We start from the raw sequence: 25,395 nt of genomic DNA on the forward strand, positions 1-25,395 counted from the left end.
AACCTGTAAGGCATTTAGCAATCTTTCAACGGTAAGAATGGAAATTATTAATCTCCCAGCAATTTTAGTAAGTATGAAGAAAATTATTACAATCAGGGAAACTTTAAACAGTGATAATTCACATTAGTTTTACATGTGAGTAAATTCATATAGCTATTTTTTACCTAAACTTTTATATAATTAATATACATTAATTCACGCTAGCTTTTTGTGTAGCTAACGTTCAATGGAAACTGAATCACAGTAAATAAAACTGAGTTAATCATTTTAACATCTTTTTCATGACTCTGTCTATATATTCATTATATGTAGAGTACAACTCTAGGGCAGGCATGTTGGTATCCATGGGCACTGTGGCCAAAAAACTTATGCAATAAATAAGAGAAGGGAAGTAAAAGGGATGATAATTCCAACAAATTCTAGAAACATGGTTGAGTGGTGCACAGTTTAGAGTGTCCTAATGTATGAAAATTAAAATAAATTAAAATACACAGGAACTTATGCTTTAAACAGACTACAGCATCAAACAGTCATGCTTTGAATTTCTGCCATATTCAGATGGCATTTCATCAACTAGCTTCCTTTCAGTAGACAGAATTACAGAAGTAGGAGGAATTCCAAAGAGCCACCTAGTATACATCTCTTCTGGGACATAAGCTCTGCTGTCCCTGTGCCATTCTTGACACCTGAACTAGCTGTGGCATGTCAGCCAGTTACCCTGCAACACTTGGTGTTCAGCAACTGTCTGCATGCCTATTAGCCTGCTGCAACAGCACAGTACCTAGTTAACGCTTCCTTCACTAAAAGCTGTATTTACTCACAATACCGCATTTATGAAGGACTCAATGCATTGCCCTGGTCAACTACCACAAATAAGTTCAAATAATGTGATAATGTGCTCATGACTTGTGTTTCTGAATGTGATTAATAGTTCTCTACAGATAATTAGGAAGACAGATTTTAGAATAACAGAATGTTAGAACATCTCTCCAAGGCTTTTAAAAATGTCTATCCATTTATTTTCCTGCATTGTGATTTTCTTTTCTTACAGAGTGATTCAGAAATAAAATGAGGATTCAGTCTATATCCACTTATTTCTAACAGTAAAGGTGAAACATTTTTTTCAATGCCATTTTGGAGCATTAATAAGCAAGAACTGTTCTCACCTTACACTTGGATGTTTCTTCATTCTGCTAAGATCTTTGAACTATGCGTATATCAACATTTCAGCTGTGATAATTTTCTTCTTAGTAGTTAGTACAGTGCTGTGTTTTGGCTATGATGTGAGAACAATGTTGATAGGACGCTGATGTTTTCAGTTGTTGCTGGGTGATGTTTATACTAAATCAAAGACTTTTCAGTTCCTTGGGCCCTGCCAGCCAGAGGGCTGGAGGGGCGTGGGACATTGGGAGGGAGGACATCCAGGATAGGTAACCCAAACTAGCCAAAGAGGTATCCCATACCATATGACGCCATGCTGAGTGTATAAACTGGGGGAAGAAGAAGGAAGGTGGGGACATTTGGCATTATGGCGTTTGTCCTCTCAAGTAACCGTTAAGTGTGATGGAGCCCGGCTCTCCTGGGGATGGCTGAGCACCTGCCCGCCCATGGGAAGTGGTGAATGAATTCCTTGCTTTGCCTTGCTTGCGTGTGTGGCTTTTGCTTTACCTATTAAATTGTTCTTATCTCAACCCTGGAGTTTTACATTCCTTTCCGATCCTCCTCCCCATCCTTCTGGGTGGGGGAGAGTGAGCAAGTGGCTGTGTGGGGCTTGGTTGCTGGCTGGGGATAAACCACGACAACCAAATACCTGCATACACCATGAACCAATTTCTGACACACTACTTTTCCATTTTGAGTGCTTGTGTCATTTGTATAGTAATTAATTTACAAGTCAGGATCTGCCTTATTACACTGAACACCACATACCTGGGATTTTTACTCTCCCAGCCCTTCTGCCTTAAGTGTTCTTTGTAAACTATGTGGAATATCTACGTGATTAAGTTGTTGATAAAAGATATGCCTTTTAAAGTGCTATCAACAGTACATTAATTGGTGTGGGAAGGATGCATGACTGCAGCTATCTAAAAACGTACTTAGCAGTTGCGTGAAAAGAATATGAGAAAACAGGTTCATTGTCCTACTTTTACTGTTTCTGCAGCAGGAAAAGCCAAATGGAAAGAAGCAAAGGCAACTTAAAGCAAAGGAGGCATGAAATGTCTCCTGTATTATAGCCTTGATGAAACTTAAAGCAATTTCAGGAACAGAAAAACGCAAACATCTCTTAAATATAAAATATGATGGACAGGGTTTACATTCATCTATTTACAAGGCATGCATGTAACACCACATTCACCAGCCTCTATTATTAGCCCTGAAAAAAGGGGCATCAGTAGTTAGTAAAGAGACTATGAGAGAAACCCCACACCATTACAATGACAGATGTAATAAATTCCTCAAGATGCATGCTTATATTCACTTTTCAGTAACTCTTAATTACAAGTTGCAACTAGATTTTTTGAGTGAAATACATACAAATTTAAAACAAGTAAAAGAAAACAGGAAGTGTACTGAAGAGATGCACTGTAAGAAAGGAACAAGAATTCTAGAAAAAGGGCACATCTTTCCAGTTCAGGAACTGGTTGTTTGCTATTTAGTATAGCTCAATCTCACCACACTTTCATTCATCAATCTCCTGATAATCCAACAGGATTAGATTCTAACAGGAATTTTCTTCTGTTAGCTCTTCTAATAAGAAATGTTTTCTTTTATCTGTACTTCTATTTCCTCAGAAAATATCTACCAAGAAAAAAAGTCACTTTTGTCTCTGTTCCATCAAGTAATACAACGTAGATTGTTATATTTTTGGCGATTGCCCCAGGAGCCCCCAAGCCAAAACATATTACACAAAACTTTCTAAAGGTCAATTCAGAGAATTAAAGCACACACAGATTATTTCTTGTGCTTTGTACAAAGCTTTCCTTTGTAAAAGTATGATTGTGATTTCTGGGCTTCACTATCAGGATATTTTCTGCATGTCTCTACTAGCTTAATTCAAAAGATTAGTACCTAGGAAGAGAAGCTGGTAAGAAGGAAACTGGTCAAGTTCAATGACCTCTTAAAGGCTCAGAACAGTCTTAAGCCTCCATGTTTGAACCAGTGGCAGATCTTGCAACTGGCTTTCAGTTCTGTTTTGGATATGGAAAACCACTGCTTCCTAGAGGCCAAAGGAACTCTACAAACATTATGGAAGACGTTTTCAGGAAGAAAATCTGAAAAAAATTTCCATTATTAGGGGGAAGAATGAGAAAACAGACACAGATTCATTGTGTGGATGGAATCCAAGATAGGTATGCCAGTAGTAAGTATCACAAGGCAGTAATCAAAATGGATGGGATTACAATCTGCTTTTAAGTTCACTTTTGAAAAATAATACTGATGTTGTAGTCATGGCACTTTAAAGCACTAAGCTGTTGTAATACATTGTACATTTTTTATTAGATCAATTGATACAGTCTGGAGGGGAAAAAATACAAGCTTCCAAATCCCAGGTCCATTTCTAAGCTTCATTTCAGAGGTGCTGACTATGTTCTTAGCCTAAAATTTCTATCTTCTCTAACTGCACGTACAAACAGTGTTCAATTCTCCTTTTAGGTACTGTTAATACTGTAGTAAATCAGTAACAATTTGGATTAAGAATGATGTCCGCTTACAACATACACAAGTGCTTGCACATATTTTTTTTTAAAAAAAACAGGCTACTGGAAGAATAAATAAATTGCAAAATCCCACCCCCCACCCTCCCAATGAAATTGTAATGACATGTAGAGATTATTCAGAGACTTCAAATGGGAGGTGCAGATGTGGTTGTCTGCGACACATTACTCGTTTGGAGTACTTAATAAAATGTTTATGTTGAAAACCTGCAAGGGGCTTGATAAATTTCCACTCTGCATTTTAATGATGAAGAGAAAGAAACTGAACATAAATTGAGCTAAACTTTAACAGGGAATAAAATGTGATGTCAAGTAAAACCTGCATTGTAGAGAAGTGCCTGATTACTCATTTTCTTTCCTTACCTTCCTATCAAATTCCCTTCCCTCAAAGAAACTGTTTCTAGGCAGGAGACTATCCAACATACACAGACCCCATTTTTACACCCCTTCCCACAGACCTTGAGGAAACAGCTGGGAAATAAGTGTTCATTCTGTTAGCTTATCCCAGCAGCACTGACTTCCTTGTCCCCATTACTACTGTTCTGACAAGGAAAAGTTTTAATAAAATAAATCCTTAAGCATCTTTTCTAAAGTCACTTCAGAGAGCTTAATCCCACCCAAAGAAAACTTGGCCAAACTGCATGTAGTAGAGATTGGCTTTCTTCAGCTTTACGGAAAAAAAAATATGCTGATATACATGGTCTTACACACTTGAGGTAACCCTAATGAAATAGGAAATGTTACTGATGCCAAAGGGTAACATTGGCTGGATACTAATTGAAAGAGTATTTCTAAGCAATGATATAATTAGTTGAGAAATACAGTTTGAATACAAGTAGAAGTGAACTCTGGTTTTAATAGAGAGCTTACCAAGTTCATGAAAAGTATCATAAATCATACAGTTAATGTCATAACGTATGGCAGCTTCTAAGAGTAGAACACAGGACCTGATGAACAATAAAACTGATTTCTAGCCTCTGCCTGTAAACCACTTCAGGATTCAGGTCTCCTTTACAGAAAAGCAGGAAAGAGATGCTGCATTACCATTAATACCTGTCCAAAAGCTTCAGGATGCAATGTATTATTTAAATAGCTCATTACTTCAAATTTGAAATAAATCTGTAAGTGCTTTAGGAAGATTTTGTATACACTTTAAATGCTAGATGCAACCCTCTAAGGAAAATATATCCACAGATAAGTAGAGTACTTCCAGTGCCTCTGTTTAGAGGCAATATAGGGAGCTCTGCTATGCCACACTTCTGAAATTTCATAGAACACCGTTAATAGACATTTTTGAGCAATGTCAGCCAGAAAGACCAAGTTACTAATCTGCTGAATGTTCTCTTTCACTGGTGTAGTCATGCTAATATCTTAGAGCAGGATCCATTTTGTAGCTACTGATAGCTACTAGCCATCAATGCTGGCTCTTCTACTTTCACTATCATGAAAAGACTGTAGAAAAAAGAGCTTGGAAGAGGGCAGGGAGGAGGACTACTCACTTATTTAGGTGCCCTGCAAAATCTATGAACATCATATAATGCAAGGTCTTTCTACTTAAGGAAAAAAGACAACTTCCCTTTCTAACAAATGTTCTTTACAGACAATTACTAAACCAAACTGGACTGCAGACCAAGTTTCAGAAAAATTCCATTGCAAAAGTCTTCAAGAACTGTTGCACATGTGAATGGGATGCAGAAAGATCAAACACAAAATAATAAGGAAAGCTAATCCAAGAGTCTATATGCTACCATAGAGACCTGCCAAAAGTTCTGTTCAAAATCTATGAAATAAGAGGTCATGCTGTGGCCTCCAACTATTAGAAATACACCATTTATTTCAAGTTTAGCATTAAAGAAACAAATGAAGCACTTAAGATAATTGCTATGGGTTTAATCTACATTCATTAGATGGGCTTTATAGTACTCCAACATTGAGAACACTGCCCACATAGTATCTTCACAGAGCTTTAAACTTGTATTAGCCATATCCTTCTCATGCTGCCAGTATAAATAGTACGTCTAAGTTAATGACATTTAAAAAGAGATAACTTGGCAATTATTTCACCTACTTGAAAAATAGTAATGGATTCCAAAACTTATTTAAACTCCTTCCACTTCTTTGTGCAAACATGTTTCTCTTCCAGTCTTAACATGACAAATACTATTTTTCTTCAAGTACCTAGCTGTCAAACTGATTAATTTCATAATTTTAATTTTTCTTGATAAGGTATATTAGGTTTCTGTTTAGCCAGCTAGAAAAGAAAACCCCAAAACAAAAATAACCTCATAGCCTCACACAGCAAAGAGTTTAGACATACCAGCTCCTAGGAAGTATGCATGTAAATTAATAAATAGAATAGTTACATAGTTAATGAATAGTTAATGATAGTATAAATAACTTTAGTTGCAAAATTTAAAATTTTACAATGGCTTGTAAGGATTTTAAAATAAAATGGTTTGTTTTAGAAAATGAAGTATATTAATCTATCATTCTTGCTTTAAGATACTCAACAGGGTAAAATGGGTAAAATAAAATGCCATGCTCTAACTGTATAGTTAAAGGACAGAAAAGGGGAACAATCAATATTTGGGAAGTGCTAGAGAAAGGGAGATGACTTTGAGGAAATCATGTTAGCCTACAATGAAGAAAAATCACAATTTCTCAAAGCTCAGTCTTTCATAAGTTTTGATTTTCCTTATGGTCTTTAACTTGATTTTTCATTATTCTGTGCTTTTTTTATTTGCTTTATTATAAAGTTAAAAACTAAACAAATAAAAAGAATAATTAAAAACCCCAACAAAACTGAAAAAAAAAGAAACAGAGGAAGAAAGGCATCACTATTGTAGTTTTATGTCACAGACAGTGGTCGTCAATGGGACATCAGTCTATGCCCTTTTTAATTCAGTAACTTCCTCTTTGCTAAGGCATGCAGGGATAGTGCTGGAGGATCTATGACCCACCACTACATTAGTTAAACACTTCTGAAAATTTTCATAGAGGAAAAAAAATTCAATTTGAGATACTAATGCAGATTTTTATTTTGCTAGAAACAACACTGATTTGCATTCTTTTTGAATTATTCGAACATTGCTTAAGGAAAAGCTTGTTCTGGAAAACCATAAAATGAGGACTTGGATTAGAAAAGAGTTTTCAGATGAATTAATTTGAATTATTGGCCCCATTTCCTAAGAGATGAGTCATTTCAATAAAATCCACTGAAAGGGAAATAAACCATTGATTATTTTTTTTTAAATCATGAAATTGTATTACGATAGAGGCAAACAGAGAACCTCCAAAGAGATAACAACTGTATTGCATCCAACTTCTGTACATTTTCCCAAATCTCTTTGTATTCTAAACATTTTGTTAAATTAAAAGAGAATACAGTTCTTTCTGCTTAATGTTATACAGGTACTTGGAAGCTGTTATTTATTTTTATTTAGTATTCAAAATAAAAGCTGTTTATGATTATAAGTAATTGTGTAAAGTCTGTACTCCATACTGGTGGAGCCACAGCTTGAATACTGTGTTCAGCTTTGGGTCCACCCCTCACTACAAGAAAGACATTGACATACTGGAGCATGTCCAAAGAAGAGCAATGAAGCTGGTGACAGGTCTTAAGAATCTGTCTTACAAGAGGCTGCTGAGAGACCTGGGGTTGTTCTGCCTGGAGAAGAGGAGAGACCTTACCGGTCTCTACAAGTACCTGAAAGGAGGTTGTAGCGAGGTGGGTGTCAGTCTCTCATCCCAAGTAACAAGTGATAAGATGATAGGGAACTGCCTCAAGTTGCACCAGGGGAGGTTTAGATTGGATAGTAAGAAAAAATTCTTCACTGAACAGGTTGTCAAGTCTTGGAGCTGGCTGCCCAGGGAAGTGGTTAAGTCACCATCCCTGGAGGAGGTATCTAAGGATGTGGCACTTGAGGACATGGTTTAGTAGTAGATTTGACAGTGTTAGGTTAATGGCTGGGCTTGATGATCTTAAAAGGTCTTTTCCAACCTAAATGATTCTATGATTAAAATGCTTAACCAGGTAAGATAATGTATGATGTAACATTTAGGACTTCTTACTGAAACAAAATATGACAATCTGCAGCTCATAAATGGATGGAAATTGCCAGCATTAGTAAGATTGATTTTAGTTTATACCAGACTATGAATGTTTGCTTCATATTCATTTTCACACATGTAGCACAAGCATTTGAGGACAGAAAGTCAGTTGGGTTTGCCACAGGTTATATCCATTCCATCTATACAATTCTATACATCTTGAATTAATTCCAATGAATTATAGGCATTTACCTTACCCTAAACATCTTGGGCTCTCTCTGTCATCAATGGATAAGTACAGAAACCTATCAGAGAATACCCAGATCACGAGTTAATTCAGTTAACCTGAGTCAACTATACTTGGTAATTACAACAGGTTCAGCATACTTTGTACTTGATACCTTGTAGGCAGACCATACCACCACTGACAGCCAAAGGAAAAGAAATATTTTCAGGTTAGGTCTAACAGTTTCAGAGAGGAATGTCACTTTAACAAAAACAGGTTTGTTGTCTGGAATAGCTTTCTAACTGGAACAAAAGGCATTCTTCCTTTGAGCTGCTCACACCAAACCCCTTCCAAATTTAAAAATACAGTTTAGATGGTCTCAAAACAAGCACATTCCACAAGCCAAAACAGTGCTGAAACACAACCTACAAAACTTGAGACCTCCCATATTTTTATGTGCCCAGAAACAAAGTTTCAAAAATTCTGAAAAGACAATGAATATTAATCCTGGTTTTCCAAACTTACATTGTGAAACTCTGTGAAATAATACTTTTTCACCAAAACTGATTCAGTTTTTAGTCTTAAAATCTTTTAATACTTTTAACATCTTCCTGATTCAAGCCATAACATTTTTTACAGTCCATAGATAACCAAATATTTGAAGAACCTCACATAGAAAGAACAGAGGGACAGGTTCAATGCAGTTTTATTTCCCCTTAACATAACTGCATTTAAGAACAGTAACTGTACATTTCACTTACTTACAGATGAATAGCCATCATTTTGATTCCACTTACCACTGGCTGGCTGCAAAGGTAACGGCAAAGTTCTCCAATGTATTGGATGACAGTCACGTTGTACTTTTTGCAGTCACTCCAAAACTGACTAGCTGAGAACTTCTTTTTTAACACACAGGTTGCACCTTTATGGAAACAGTAGAAAAGGAAATGAAGCATTTTCTTTATATGGCAGCTTACCTAGCTATGTTCACTATTTCTACAAAATAGAACATAAGAGGAACTAAAAGCAGCCTTGTTCAGAGAATTACATAGTGTTCAAGCTGTTTTATTAGAAGATGTGTGTTCAAATCTGGTAGACAAAAAAGGGACATTAACTCAATCTCCTCCTTAGTGAGACTAAACCGATAGGTAAGAGGTTATAAGCAAGAAGCCAGCTTCTCTTTGTTGGTGTTGCAATATTATTCAAAAGAGTGTAACTGAAAATATCTAGAAAAGTCAGCCTGAATTAGCAAATCATTTGCATATCACTGAAATTTTGTTTTTCAACAAAAATAGTATTCATTGATGCAGATTCAATCAATTAATCCATAATCCATTAATCTTTCCCTTGCCCTGACTTCTTGATGCTTCAGGCAAAAGAAGTATTTGCCATCAAGTTCCAAATAAATATTTCATAAGAAAGTCACTGAGGACACCTACATTGTTTCTGTAAAGTATAGATTTTATTGTCCATGCCAGAACTACACAAATTAAATGGAAAAAAGTTATATATCATCTAATGATATATGACAGAGATGAATGGTTACTATAAATGTCTGTCAGTCTTAAATTCACCAAAATGCATTTTTGTTCTATCTCACAGTACAACACTTAGTCTGTACATAATACTAATGCATTTTAACATTGCCAAAATATTACATGTCTTTAAATCCCTTTTTACCTAAATATAAAAGTAAAAACAATTGTGCACAAATGCCTATAACTAATTCTTCCCCAGTACCACAAAGACAGCTTGTAAGAGATCCTTTGCTAATACAACAGCCCCTGACTCCAAAATACAGAAATATAAAGCTATTCCAAAAAGACTGTTCCATTAGATTTCATCAAAAGCATTAGTTTTCCTAATGGCAGTGAACCTGAGTGTGTTTTATACATTTTTATGTTAATTAATTTTCTATGAACAACATAATTAAGGGAAACAATCCCTACCTAATTCAATGCATCCACCAATGCCAAGAAGAGATGCTGCACTATGATAAAGAGGCAGAGTAACATAAATGATGTCTTCTGCAGCAGCACCAAAAGCCCACAGTCCAGCAGCTCCTTTAAGAACCTGCATGTGACTGATAACTGCAGCCTTTGGGAGACCTGTAATGAAAATCCAAAACCATGCATGAAGCATCTCTTAAGATAACTATTTTTTCCTGTTAAGGTCTCTAAAATCATAAAAGAATCAATTCTTTCTTCTCTAACCATATTTTCAGCCATCTGTTTAGATGACTGTTAATAGACAGTGAGTTGCTTATTAATACAATATTGCACATTTGCTCTGTACACATAGAAACATAAACCAGTTTGTAATCTCGTCTGTTAGTTATTGAATCTGATGTTAAGTTGATTCAAATAGGTGGAAACATGAAGAAACTCCATGGCTAGCATGCTATCAAACTATATAAAGCCAACAAAGGGCCAAAAGCATTTACCATACATATGGACTTCCTTTAACATAAAGAGGCATCACACTAGATCTCTTTCAGGCAAGAGTCATAGTGACTGTAACATAATTAAGAAAGGTATGGGATCTACACAAAGTAAATCATGCAGTGGGTGTATCCAAGATGAGTGTATCTGCCTACCCGTTTATTTTAGGACACTATGAAGGCTATGTAGAATTAAAAAAAAAAAATAAAAAATCCACCAAAAATCCACTCCAGTTAGGTTCTTAACGAGTTTCTTCAGGTTCAGCACACAATTTCTGTTTAGCAATACAGACTCACATGCAAGGGCTTCCTAGGCTATTACTCTGGTACCCATTATTTTGAGTAGGCCACGTGTTCTTGCTTCATACATATTCTCACATACACACAAAAATTTCAGGCTGAGTCCTGATGATGAGCAGCGTCAAAAAATTTAATAGTTCAGAAAGTTTTCTTACCTATTCTAGAAAAGCTAGAAAATTCGAAGACTCAACTACAGCTGTTAACTGGAAGTCTAATCCATGGAGATTCTAGCTACAATTCAAAGCTATTCCAAAACCCATCATACTAAAGAGAAAAGGCAATAAGCCTATGTTGCCAATGAATCACTTATCGCAAGAAGTGCTCTACAGTTTCAAGTTTTTTCCTTCTGTCTTTACATAAGCTGCTACGCAAGATACTTCTTTCTTTTAACTAATTTTACCAGTCATTGATTTTAGGAGCAACACTATGCTCTTGCTTTACCAAAAACCATGAAAAATGCTCAGTTACTTTAGATCAGTATTAATTATTCCACACTCTTGACACTAAACAAACCTTATTCTTTTAGTTACATGGTACATAGAAGAAATCCAGTATAAATAAATGTAATACAAACAAGGCCTCTAAAATATTTTAAATTCTACATAATTAAAATTTGAGACTTCACACAGGTATTTTGAATGCAGTTATAAGAAAAAAATCCTCCTACCTGGAGAACTCTGTAATATTTTTAGCTAAAACTCCTTACATTTAATGAGCAAGGTCAACCGCCTGTACATTAGTGGTATTATAAACATACCTGACCTCTTAAAAATATTGATACATTCCTAATTTTTTATTTTAGACTGACAGTTTTATTTCATAATTTTTCCCCAGAACCAGAAGCAAACAAATTACTTGTATGAGTGAAAAAAGCCACGAAACACATCTTAATTTTAAATCTTCTTGTGACTAAAGCTTTTCAGCTGAATGAGAATGCCAATCTGCTTATCTTAACAACATCATGCTGCTTTTCATGTCAGTGTCCAGTTTTTTTAAAGTCTTAGCTTCTTAGCTGGTGGAGCACTGGTAATAAATTCAGCCATCTGTTTCTAAACTAAAAGGCTAGTAACTTAATCCTATTTTCTGTCTCTACAGTGACCTGCATAGAACAAGACCTAATGAAGAAAAAATGAATGTTTACATGCTTGTTTTATGATTTGTTTTTTAAATTTCTAGATACAGTTAGGTATATTAGCTAGGCAGTGGCATGTGATCCCACAATAGTATCATCATTGTAAACCCACTGAAAAAGTAAAACGTTTTATAAACAAACACCTTAGCTGTGATGTAACAGGTAAAGCTTCTCATAGTGTTTGCAGAATGTAGCAAGAAAAAAAAAGAAGAGAAGCCCATAAACCACTGAATGTAAACAGTCACTGCCAAGAAACATGCTTATTTTCTACCATAATATTTCCAGATAAAAAATATGATATTCTACTATAAAAAGATGAACAAAAAGATTCGAGATTTGGAAAATCAAGTTTCTAGATGAAAGCTGAAGGAAAATATAGACTCTTTAGTAGAACAGTACCTGTTGTTCCTGAAGTAAATATATACAAAGCAGATGACTTGAGGTTGTCGGCAGAACGTTGATTAACTGGAACAGGGTCTTCAGATGCTGCCTCTATTTTATCTAAAAGGGTATGCACACTTGGAAAAGCAGAGTCTTTGGTCATTATCCAAACACTAATGTCTTTTTGGAGGTTAGGAAGAATTTCTTCCAGCGTCCCAAGCAAATCTTAAAAATTAACACAAAACAATATTACTTACATTATCTCTTCACAAAACTAGCAAATAAAGCATTTTTCCTTTTAAATTTTACTCTTTGTAACAGAAAGAGGAATGAAAGTAACACGACATAAATATGACAAAAATGACATCAATAAATTCAATAAAATAATGATGAAGTAGAATGAAAATTCACTGAAAACAGGATATAATGTGGTAAAAACACTGCTGACCCCACAAGGTTTGTCAGCTAGCCCTCAAGGCTACGTAGTGAGCCTTCATTAGTAGCTCCTTCTTCCCACATCATTTTGGATAACCCTTGGTCATTACTAAGGCCAGAAGTGTAGTTAAGCTTCATCTTCAACAAATTCAACAAATCATGAAGTAATCTGTTGAAGATGCAAGGCAAGCATAGATGTGGCTGGTAATTACAATGCAGGTTTTCCTGGATGCCTTCAACAGCAATCTCTCATCAAGCACTATTTTTTTCAGAAGCACAGAAGTGACTAATTTCAAAACAAATACAAAACTGTAACACATATGTAGGTACCTAACTTTTACAGAATAGAAATATGATACAGGCCTGTGGCTTATTCAGAGACTGCCGAAGAGCCATGTGCCTATTTATGTAATGCTTTGAGTGTTTCAGATACCTTAATGATTCTGATTTTAGGTACATCAGACAAATTTATTTTCTTATAATCACATGTTCATACACTGAAAGCCATTCCTTCTATTGGCTTTTACCTGAATATAAATACAAACTCACTTCTAAAAAATAAAAACAGCAGCATAACTAAGATCTATTTTGTTGGCGTATCAGGAAAGAAACCATAAGAGAATCCCAGATTAAACAAAAAGAAAAAAGTCTAAATAGAGGCCAATCCTTAAGTAATATATTTGGTATTTATGTTTGTATTTCTACACATTTTTGCAATCTGTCACTTGCTCAGAACACTGCACAGGCATTTAAGTACTAACCCAAGAAAATTCTCAAGAATAGGAATAATACTGCTTTTAATAGAGCTATTCATATACTTAAAGACACGTTTACACTTAAGTGTTTTGCTAAATCTCCAGCTGTGTAATTAATCTTGCAAATATCCCTGTGGGCATAAATTTATGTAATTATCTCAGTTTTTGTAAATGAATAAACAAAGTTGACATGACTCACCCAGAACCTCATAATGAAGCATTGCCAGACCCAGCATTTGAAATCCTAGGGACAACTCCAAGCTCATTTCACAAATACTAAATATGGATACCCTTAATAGAACCTCCTTGCATAAATTTTACACCAAAATAACTGAAGATTTTTAATCTTTCAGAAAATTACTTTCCTAATGACAGTGCTACAGTGCTGTATTTTAATGAATGACATACTAATCTCTGTAACAGAGATACAGCCTCCTGTCACCAGCTAAACATATGACTTACAAACCTAGAGTAAGTAACCCAATGCAGAACTGAGTTCAGGAAGAATCACCCAAATAATTATGAAAATTTAAAAGACAGATAGCCTCCTGTTTGAATCACTGGAGTACAGTTCCCTTCCACTATACATAGCAATAGAATGAAAAAAGTGAATAAAAAATCATATTAAGGACAACAGTGTTAACTGCAGGATAATGAAAAACAGCTATTAATAAACCAAGTGTGACAGAGGAACTATATACTTATTACCTTCTAATACTGATTTTTGTCTTCCTATTATTCCATATATACACATACGTCTCCTAAATATACTAATTATAGTTTGTGCAGGTAGAAGTTAGGCTGAGAACCTAGCAATAGAAACACTGGTGTTAGAAGTGGCTGCAGCTCCATTTCCTTTCTCAAAATAGTGAAAGAATGTAGCACCCTCTGTCATTCTTTATTGGTGCACTAGCTCTAACTACAGAGCCAGCAAAGATTTTAAGGACTCTTAAAGATTGTTAAGAATCTGTTCACTCTCCAGCTTCCAGTAATCATTTGAACCAGACTCAGCTGTCCATCCTCTTTTGTTTAGGACTGCACACAATTCACAAATATTTCAAATTTTTTAGTATTCCAAAGTTCTAGATAAGATGTGCATCAAGTTCTTTGTGTATTTGATTAACATGAACTGCAAATCTGTCAAAAAGAAAAGGACTTGCCTCTTACTCCCCCCCCCCCCCCCCTTTTCTTTCCTAACTTCAAAGGAAGAAAAATGGCAACTATTAATACAAACTCTACAGACACAATCATTAAAGATTCAAGAATGACAGGAGGGCAGAGCTCCCTTTTAGTAGATTGAAACATATTTACTCTAAGATCAGTCTTCAAAATAAACACACACTGTTTATTGTTTCTCTAAACACTCATAAGACCTACTTTTTTGTTGTTGCACAGAGGCTTGCTTGTTTTTTTAACTGCTATTGAACTATGAATCAATTATACAATAGAATTTTTCTTCTGTGCTCAGGAATCTAGTACTTGGAACAATATGTGAAGAGCTTGTACTTATATGTTATCTTGAAACAAAAGTCTAGTTAGACAGAGAACAGCAGAAACAATGAAGTGATTGAATGAATAAGGAAGGGTAATTTAAAACAGCTGTATTCAAAGTGCCAGAAACTGAAAATTACTTCTGGAACACACAGGAGCATGGGATGTCTGAAGATTACTCTCAGTTGTACTAACCTATTTCCAAATAATTATTCTGGTGATAGTCAACTATATGTTTTGTCCTCTGAACAAAGAATTTCTGTGCCAAACATTGTGTAGGGCTTATTGGACTTTATATAATCATCTTGTCCATATGTCAGGTAAAGACAGCCCTCTTGGAGGAACCATAGTTTGATTATTTCTAGAGGTACCTGATATGTGTACTTTACCATACAGGAAAGTAATTAACAGTAAAGCAATTTAGCTGTTTAAGCTTGTGGTTTCTCTGAAGTACTTGTTTGCTTTTTACACTATAAAAGTATATTCAGGTTTTGGTGTATTTGTTTTGGAAGACATGAATGTTTATCTGAAGTTTAGCAAAGCAGTCAGCCATTCTGTGTGCATGGTTTACATAGTTTCTATATGAATACACAACATGCGCTAACAGTTTGGCTTCTACTGGGAAAAAAAACCCCACTGTAATCAGTCCAGATGAATATGCTTCTCCACTTTTTTGCCTCCCCCCCTTCCCCCCCGCCTTACTTTTAAAGCATTTCATTATTCAACAAAAAGTTTGTGAAGCTGTTATATTAAATTCACATTAATACATAACTCAGTTACATTTTTTGAGAAAGCGAGGAAAATATGTTTTGATTTTGAACTACTGTCCTAGGTTTCAAGCTGTACAAAAGGGGGGTTATGTTATTTTCTAGCAAAGAAACAATGCAGCCTTTTGCAAGTACACAGTCCTACAGAGATGAAAGGAATACGTCAGATTACGAGATCAACTTGTACTGAACAGAAAGTTACTCAGAAGGAAAACTGTATAAAATGGTTCTTATGTAACTTTGATGTGTACCCTGGCTGATATGCTTAGCAAGCTATGGCAAGTCCAAACTCCTCCCCACATGGTCTAGCCTCAGAAAATAATTGTTACTTGTACTTGATTCCCCACGTGACTCCTTAGACTCAACATTCATTCTCACTAAGTAATAATAACAGAAATTACAAGTCAGATGTGGCTCAGGTTCAGTGTTGGTATCTTGTAACACTACTGAAGGCAGTAAAGGTAGTAAAACAGAAGCCAGCTTGAGGATTTACAGCTGGCACTGTTTTCCACTCAAAGGCCATCTGGGACACGAGATACTTCAGATCAAGTAAAAGCAACTGATCAAAGAGATACGGTGTCTAACAGCAGGTAAGAGTGTCTTCTGTGGGCCTTCTGTGGTTTCCTTGTCCTAATTGTTTATGCTTAAATAGCTTTTCATTCCAAACAGTTAAAAAAGAGCATTGTAATAAAATCCTTTTTTTTTTTTTTTTACTCGGTGACTAACATCTGAAGGACGATACTGCTACTTGTATATAATACCATATGACCTTAATTCACAAATACCAAAAAACTTTGTTTACTCCAGGATGTAGACACACTTCTGTCTGAACTTTACTCCTGCCAGCATAAACCCTGGTTCTGAGCTCAAATAATGAGAAGTGTAGAAAACACGGAGCAGCACCAGAAAGCACTGCCGGTGCCTCAAGAGCAAAGAACCCTGGCCAGGAAAATGCTATACGTGCACAGCTAAGAGATGTAAATCTGTACAGAATTGCAGAATCACACAATGGCTGTGGTTGGAAGGGATGTCTGGAGGTCATCTTGTTCGAAAATACCTGTTCAACCAGGTCCACAATGAGCTGGCTGCCCATACATGTCCATATGACATATACACTCCCTAAATAGCCTTTCCTATCAGGACTGATGTAAACCAATCTCATGGTGTTTAGTAATGCAATCCTTTTACAGTTGGAATCCTTGTTATCAGTGGTCATGATGGCAATCTGGGATGTCCTTCTACAACCTGAACACTTCCAAGTAGCAATACGCTATAATACACTGGCAAATTCCATTTGTACCTTTCTGGTGGGTCACTAGATTGTAAGAGTTGTTTAACAGTATTGCTGTTACAAAAGCACTGTCCAAAACATGACATGTAATCCCTTGTTCAAGCAAGACTCCAATGAATAGAAATATGCCCAGCAAGGACAAAGTGCCTTAAAACAGGGGTCCTCAAACTTTTTAACCAGGGGGCCGGCGGGGATGCAGTGGCAGGCAGCCATCTGCGGCTGCTTGGTTCCCCCCCAACCCCGGCGGGGGGGTCTGTAAATACCGGGGGCCGTATTGAGGACCCTGGGGGGGCTGTATCCAGCCCGTGGCCGTAGTCTGAGGACCCCTGCCTTAAAAGGTGCCTTCATTTTAAGCAGCACCTTACTCCCTGGTTTAACCAGTAGCTTATAAATGAGTACGGGTGGCATAATCTGGTAACAACTGTAGTACGGATGAATACCTTTTAAACAGATCTTACTGTTGTTGAAGTAAGCTAATGCTGGCATTGTGACAGAGAGAAGGGCATACAGCTTCTTTTTTTCTCCTTTACAAGTTCCTTGTTTACCTACATGTTAGTTAACTGCTGTTTTATTAAAAATGCTGTTTTAAACTCCAACTTTTGAATCTCTTTCAAAAAACATTCCCCAGAATGGGAGTGGTGGTAGACTGTGTTTCTGGAATGGAAGTGTGAGAACATCACATAACAAATTAAAGCAAGAGCTAAATGCTCTGGAACACAACAGATGAAAGTTGCTAAAGCAAAAACACAAAGGCAAGTGGAAAAACTGGAAAGGAACACAAAGTCTAAATTTTGGCAAATCAGAGAATCTATACTTGCCTTAAAGTCTGCACTTGGATGGGAAGGGAAAAAAAAGTTACTATATTGTGCTAAATGAATAAGAACATCGCTGTCATAGAAAAAATTCAACCTTTTAGAGATTTATATGAAATCATATAAGAAAACAACAATAATGAGAAATGTTTAACTTATCTGAGGCTAAAGAATAAAATATTCAATTGCAGAGAGAATATAATAGAGAGAAATTAATAGAACACACAAGTCAAAACCAAACCTCCAAAACATAAGTACTATTGGAAGTGTCTGACTGCAAGTGCTGAAAGAAAGACAAAATGATACTAATTGGTCTGGGTTACCAAATCACAATTTCTGAAAAACATGCAGGCACAAAACAAAATTGAAAAGTACAAATTCCACAAATAGAAGTGATCTTGCAATAGGCAGCATGAAAGACCAAACAAGACGTGTAAGAAAACACAACCACAAAGAGTGCCCAGCCTACTTGGATAGAGGTATCACATTTGTAAAAAATAAAAGCATTCTGGAAAAATGACAAGATGCACCAAAAGAAGCTGCAAGGTGCAATCATCTCATACAGAGGAAGGCTACACCACCATTCTGAGCGGGAAAGATTCAGCAGTACACAATTATCTGTGGGAACTGTTGCAGGTAGCAGCAGAAGGTAGAAGGTTCCCTTCAGCACAACTGAAACTTTAATATTAAGTAGATTTGACAAGAGCAGAATTTCAATAACAGATCTGGTCTTGCTAAGATAACAGTTTGATGGTCAAATTGTTAAGGGGGTGACTTCTGCTGTGCTGCAGTTTATGAAAAAGACCAAAGATCATCCAAAATATTGAAAAGATAGTTTTGTAACTGTTACAAGGAATTTCTAAGTGAAACCTACCTTTGTTTGTGGAGAGTGAAAAGCCTACATGTTTTTGAAAACCAGAATTGTCACTATCCAGAAATAATACCGTTACATACTAATCTGATTAAAAAAAAATCTTATGTTGCGAAACATGATGCCAGACTATGAAAATGATAGGTATTGGACCACAGGTTGATTTTTTTTTTAGTGTAAATAGTTTGAAAGAAAACATACGTTTAAGCTGTGCACAATCCTGCAGAAAACTGTGCCGTAAGAGCAAACACACAAGAAAGTTCAAGTCATGCCTACTGATAAAGAAGAATCCCTTAAAACACCTACTAACACAGGACAAAGAGAAGTTCAACAGACTTCTGAGAATTATCTAACTATAACCTCGGTATTAAATAGTGCCCTGCAATTTTTATAAACATTAGGTAGAAATTATTATTTACAATATGTACACTACATTTTTGTTTCAAGAGTAGTAGGAGTTAGTCCTTACAGTCACTGGAGGATATGTGAACTTTTAGCTGCGAAACCTGGACTCGTTTCAAGAGGTTCCTCTTCCACATGACGTGGCCAATAAACAAGTACACAACCAGCTTCTTTCACAGATACAGGTAGAAGAGAGCCTCTAAGTCCCAAAGAAGAATACTATGAAGCCTTGCAGGCTCAATAGATTAACAAATTTAATGCAGAGACTAAAACCCATGAATAAAGTAAGACCAACATATAGAAGATCAGCTTAGAGACTAATTGATTGGTATCTGTGTTGTATTATCTGCCTGCACATAGCTCTTTTGTGAGCAGAGGCAGACTCCTAGAACAAGCTAGTGCAACACAGTCACTCTTAGTAACAGATTAGGAGCGGAGAAACAGGGACTCTGTTCCTCCTTTGCAAATGCTTTTTTCATTCATTAGTTAACCTCTCATTTAATAAAGACTACTCTTAGAAGTTTTGATTCAAAGTTCTCCTTCACTGCAGTCAATGAGCACGAATTTTCTGAACATTAAATCCATTCCTCAATCCATGCACTCAAAAGCACATATTCATGAAAGGGTGTTAAATGAGAACTTTTTTTCTTATTAAGTAAGAAGGCAAATTTAAAAACTGTCAGTTCAGAAGCACTGTGATCATGTGTTTTGGGCTTTCTTTCACTAGCTTGTTCTAACTAAAAAATACGCAAGGGACAATATTTAATACATCTTTGAAAGCACAAATTTGCAGCAGCAGAGAACAGATGGAAGGAAATTCCACCATTCAGGTGTCATGGATGCACACACACCCCCAGCCTGTGTAATAGGAATAAGGCGAGAAGTTGTGAAATAGAAATAAGGAAGAGTAGACTTGAAATAATAATTTTAGATAGGTAGGAAAACATTAACATTTTGAAATCTCCTCCAACCAAATGTCAAGGTTCTGTGTGATCTTTTAGCATTGCAGATTCTCTTGCACTTGATCATAAATCCTGAGGCAAGTTTAGGCTTTGGATCTGTCTTCAGTTTATACAACTTCATCGCTGAAGCCCAATTTGAATATAAAATACACAGTATGCCTACATCAAGATTTTACATTCTTTTGAAGCACATAATAAAAATGTAATACTTTGGAAACTTAACACAACACACACTATTATCTCCTATTCAAACACATCAATTTCTTCTATGATCCAACACCAATAGTAAATTGACTACAAAGCAACCTCCTATGTGCCACTCCTGTAAAAGAACCCCAACTTCTCAATTTTAGTCCCTGGAGGACTATCGTACCTGTGTGAACAGTTGTACAACAGAGGTTGTGCATTATGAGCTTAAGACTTTCCAGCTTAAAGTGCTTTTGATCCCTACGAAGATGGGAAGATAGTACAGGAGAATAAAGTACATGACTTAAATAAGATTAAAACTGACTATTTAAAAAGGAATTGGAAATTATTCTTAGTATATCATTTTTATCTTTCCTGAGACATTAAGCAACTACTGAAGTGATTAAATGCTTGGAACAGGCTGTACTTAGACGTTGCAAACGTTTCTGCAATGCACATTTTTTACCAAAAGGTTAAATGGATGTCCCCAAAACATGGATATACTTGGTTCTGCCTGAGAGGCTTAAGCTTTATGATCTCTTGAAGCCTGTTCTAGCTCTAGGTTTGTTTCATTCTATAAACATATGAAAACCAGGTTTTCAGTAAAGGAGCTGGAGAGACACACACAGGGGAGATGTCACATTAAAAGCTCTGGATCTACAAATCAGGTGTGTATACTCTACCTGCTCCCACAACCAGTATCTTGGGCTCACAGCTCATGACACAGTGCAGGAGGGATCTGGAGCGGACGTTGAAGTTGAGAAAAGCCACCACACAGCCCAGCTTGGCCAGCCCAAACCACACGTGGATGAAATCTGGCTCGTTGCCCATCAGCAGGGCCACCGTGTCGCCCTTCTTCAGAGCCCCGTGGTGTAGGAAGACCTGTGCTACCCTGTTACTCCTCCTGTCCACATCCCGGTAGGTGTGCACCTTCCCTTCGTAAATGAGGAATGGCTTGTGGGGCTGCTTCTCAGCCAGCTTCACAAACTTGTCCAGAACTGTGACGATCTTTCCTTGCAGCCGGTACATCTCCAGTCTCAGCCCACACATCAAGACTTTCATCAGGTATCTCAGGTCAGCCCAGAAGTAGGGGAAGAGGAGTTTCTGCATAAGGTGCAAGGAGATGATCCCAGCGGCAGCGCCCGGTACCCAGGAGGGCAGCATTGGGAGTGGATAAAGGTCGTCCCAGCCACTCATTTCCCCGCGGCCAGGCGGCTTGACACACGGAGCTGGACGCGAGGAGCGTCCAGGCAGGCTGCGGGCTCTGAGGAGACAGCCGGCAGGGGCTGAGGCTTTTCCCGCCCTCCCCCCCTGCGGAGGTGCGCCGCCGCCCCGGGAAGCTGCCGGCGACTCCCGGCCGGTCAGGCAACGGCAGGACAGGGGAAACCCAGCAGCCAAGCGCGAACGCCGGCTGCACACCTCGGCCCCGCCGCCCCCGCACAGCCACCGCCCCGAGCCGCCCGCCCGCCTCAGCCTCCCACGGCGCGGCGGACCCCGCACCTGCGTGACGGCACGCCCCGGCGGGGCAGGCCCGGGCAGGCAGGGCTAGCGCTCCCGCCCTCACCACGCACGGCTGAGACCACAGTGCGTCCGCCTCCCCTCCCCGCGGCCCCGGGACTCACGGACACCACCGAGCTGCTGGCGGGGCGGCGGCTGCTCCCTGAGCCGGTTGCATAAGGCGCGATCAGCCTTACTCCACCCCCGGCGGCGAGAGCCCGGGAGGCTGGGTCCCGGGGTGAGGCCGCGGCCGAAGGCTGGGAGCCTCGCCCCGGGATGGTCCTCGCTGCGGCGGGCGGCGGTGGAGCGAGGGCCGGGGCGCTGGGCAGGCGGTGGGGCTGACGGTGCGGCAGGTGCTCCCCGCCGGGCGCTTCTCTCGGTGCGGCCCCGGGAAGGCAGTTACCGCCGCTGGTCCCGGGGGCTTGGCTCTGCGCCGAGGCATCTGGGCAGCGTCACCCCAGGGGCGCAGGGCTGCCTGTTGCCCGCCCTCACACACCACTGCGGCCTTGGGAGCGGTTTTAGACCAAGGCGACCGGCGGCGCAGCTAGCCCGGGGCGGAAGCGCCTTCGGGCCTGGTTCGGTCTGCCAGGAAACGGGGCTGCGCCAAGGCTGTGGGTCAGTGCACCGCGGAATGTCTCCTTCACGCAGGAGAGGTGCCACTGGTAAGAAGCAGTCACACCTGGGCACGGTGCTGGCCCTGCAGCTGCTGAGGTCTGTCACCCCAAGCACTTCGACACACTGATGGCTCCCTGCTATCCAAAGTCATCCACAGCTGTTGCCCTTGGTGAGACATGTAATGTGGTGTTCATGTGTTTCCAGTGCAGTGCAGTCCGGAGTTACACGGGCCCCGAGAAGCTGAGGTCATTCTATGAGTGACACATTTTCTGTTGTGTTGGCTACAAACAGTTTGAATTAATGACTGTAGTGTGTATCGTGACAAAAACTCAGCAGGTACTTAATTATTTTAAAACTGGAGCTTACACTAAATGCATTTTTTTACAGGGTATGAGTATGCTTTTGAATAATTGTGAATTTTCCAAAGTCATAAGACTGAGTACGGGTAGTTTACAGTACAAACTCCTCTATCTGCCTGTTGCCAATATCACATCAGAATAACCTAGCCCTTTGTCATGTTCCACACCCCATCCTATTGTTTACCTCATGTACTGGCCGAGTGGTCCAGAGTGTTGACTAGTGCTCCAGGGTGTTACTGCAGTATCCACAGGAATATACTTATTATCCACCCAATTGGCACTTGATACTAAAATCTTTTTCCTCCCCAGAATGGTACATCTTAATCATGAGATCCAAGTGCTAACAGTGTAGTCCTGGCTTCCATTGTCTCCTTCAGATACCAGGCCAGCTTGCTGTGTCACTTGTGCAAGTTGGAGTCAGTAAGAGATGTCTTCCTTCTCTGGACAAAGAAGAAATTTATTTATCAGAGCATACTTCTTCTGGGGTCATCTTGAATTTTATTAATAGCATAGAGGAAATCCCATATTTGAAAGGATATGTTAGCTACCACCTTGAAATTGTCTAGCACAAGTCTAAGTAGAAACCCTGAACAGAGTAGTGAAGCCAGAACAGTAAAAGCAGCTCATCATTCACTTCTTTCTAGAATCTTCCCTTGCTACTGATATGGAGAAATAGTGTGAAATGGGGACAATGGACATCGATTGTGATTGTATATGTCTGCTCAAGGAATGTGGGTATGGTGACTGGTCATGGGTGCGGTGTCTGGTCACATAGGCACACAGCTTTGAGGAGACAACTACAGTTTTGAGGAGACGCCTGCCCTTCTTCCTCTAACAAAGGGGAGACGGGGAGACGCCTGCCCTTCTTTCTCTAACAAAGGGGCTATTTAAAAAAATGAGAAAAGGATGAGAGATATTCCAATGCTATCTAGAGGGAGGGAGTGCTAAGTTTCCTTGCTGAAGAAGATCGGATGGTCACAAGAACATGAATCACCTACAAACCTGCAAGACCACCACATTCCAGGAAACGGACTGATAAGCTAATTAACATACGAAGCGGAGTTTAGGTAACGAATATGTATAGGCGCTAATTGAATATTCATTTGTTTCATTGTATAAATGTGGGATGGTTCGTCACTTCGGGCATGCACGCTTGTGGAGGAGCGATCCCCCGTGCATCTGCGCGCAATAAACATACCTACTTTATAACTTTCGAGTTATAGAGTCTAATTCCGCACGTCACTACATCTAGACAACAGCTCACAATTTCTGCTCTGCAGGTCTTCCAGGCACTACCTGTGCTTCGGTGCTCAGAGCTCAAAAGCCCTGAAAGACTTTTGCTTCTCTTTAAAACACTTCTCTGGTAAGTGTATTCAACCAGACTGCACCTAGCCCATTGGCCCTGCCTCTTGTTCTGCTAAACCCCCAGCCATTCTCCTTTGCTACCATTTTAGAGCTCTGCCCCCTGTCCTTTTTCCTTTCTTTCCTGCCCTGAATATCAGTCACTCTTTCAGCCTGTAAACCATCCTATACTATACAGCTCTTCTTTCTAGGGCAGAGGCAGTTTGCATGTGGCAATTTTAAATGCTTGAATATTGGAAATAATGTAACAGTTATAGTTTAAGCATTTCATACATTAAGCAAATGACCTAAATTTGTCCTTAAAAAGGTTATAACTTATACTGAACCAGAGCATTTTTCCTGCAAAGCTTGCTTTGTCGAACTTTGGTGGGTTTCTTAGCTAGCCTCAGCAAGAGACTCCTGTCAGCTTTTTCCCCTCTTCTGCCCAAGTCTTCCTCCTTATGTCTAAGGATCTTTCAGATCAAGCCTCTTTCATACCCTTGTGACAAAAGCAAGAAAACTGGTATCAATGAAGTGTGAATGGAAATATCTATGGCTGAAGAAGTTGCAAAAGAGCTGAAAGAATGATCCGTACTGATAACGAACAATGCAGCTTCCAGGCAGTCAAGTTGAGGAGTGTATTGTTTCTGCAGGCCCAGGAGGCCTGGGCTTTGATTAAACCACAGTGCAAATGAGTCATTGAGGGACAAAGCTGTCACCAGAGGATGACAACAAGGTTGCAGCATTTCACATGTGCCATTGCTCTCCTGTTAACCAATAGGCTGTAGGAAAACAAGGAACTAATGAAAAAGAGATGTAATTAAAATGCTGCAAATAGATTCCTCAAATTATCATGTTATAGCAAGAAGACTTTTCTCTCCATGGTAAATGTGATATAGATTTCTGTTCTACAACTCAAAAACTTGTAAGTCACTCTAAATCAAAGTGCACACTCCATCCTCAGTGTTTGAAATAATTAATACAGAAGGATAAGAACAGAAACGATAGGGCATAAATTTCTCAGACTTCAATTTCTATAATGTATGCATTGTACTTCAGTAATTTTCTTCTTTCTTACAAAAATGGATAAGTTGAGGCAAGAAATTTCAGTAGACAATGAAAGAATCACAGAATTCAGGTGAAGCAATACAGGAACTGTATTTGATTCCTGCCTGTGCCAGAATTCCTGTGTGATGCTGGATAAGTCACTTATGCCCTCCCCAAACTGGGTAATAGTGGAACTATATGCCTAACCTTAGACTTTAAGACCTGCTTAGACTCTTGATTTGGTGGTTACTTAAACAACAATAGATTAAGACATGGGAAGCCATGCTTTGTACACTGTGCTAAGTTGAACAGTGAAAAA

General features: G+C 38.6%; 1 protein-coding gene across 3 annotated transcripts in view; it reads right to left on the reverse strand.

Annotated features, from left to right (window-relative positions):
* SLC27A6 (solute carrier family 27 member 6) overlaps nucleotides 1-22,035 on the reverse strand; it is a 41,398-nt gene extending 19,363 nt beyond the window's left edge. For all 3 annotated transcript variants that reach the window (XM_080373154.1, XM_080373153.1, XM_080373152.1), the window contains exons 1-4: nucleotides 20,901-22,035; nucleotides 12,264-12,470; nucleotides 9,942-10,100; nucleotides 8,790-8,914 (exon numbers count right to left, since the gene is read on the reverse strand). In XM_080373154.1, the coding sequence (XP_080229280.1) occupies nucleotides 8,790-8,914; nucleotides 9,942-10,100; nucleotides 12,264-12,470; nucleotides 20,901-21,414 (1,005 nt within the window). In that variant the 5' untranslated portion in view covers nucleotides 21,415-22,035. The remainder of the gene's footprint in view (nucleotides 1-8,789; nucleotides 8,915-9,941; nucleotides 10,101-12,263; nucleotides 12,471-20,900) is intronic.
* Between the last annotated feature and the right edge of the window lie 3,360 nt (nucleotides 22,036-25,395).

This window comes from Falco punctatus, assembly GCF_963210335.1.
Source record: "Falco punctatus genome assembly, chromosome: Z".
NCBI lineage: Eukaryota > Metazoa > Chordata > Aves > Falconiformes > Falconidae > Falco > Falco punctatus.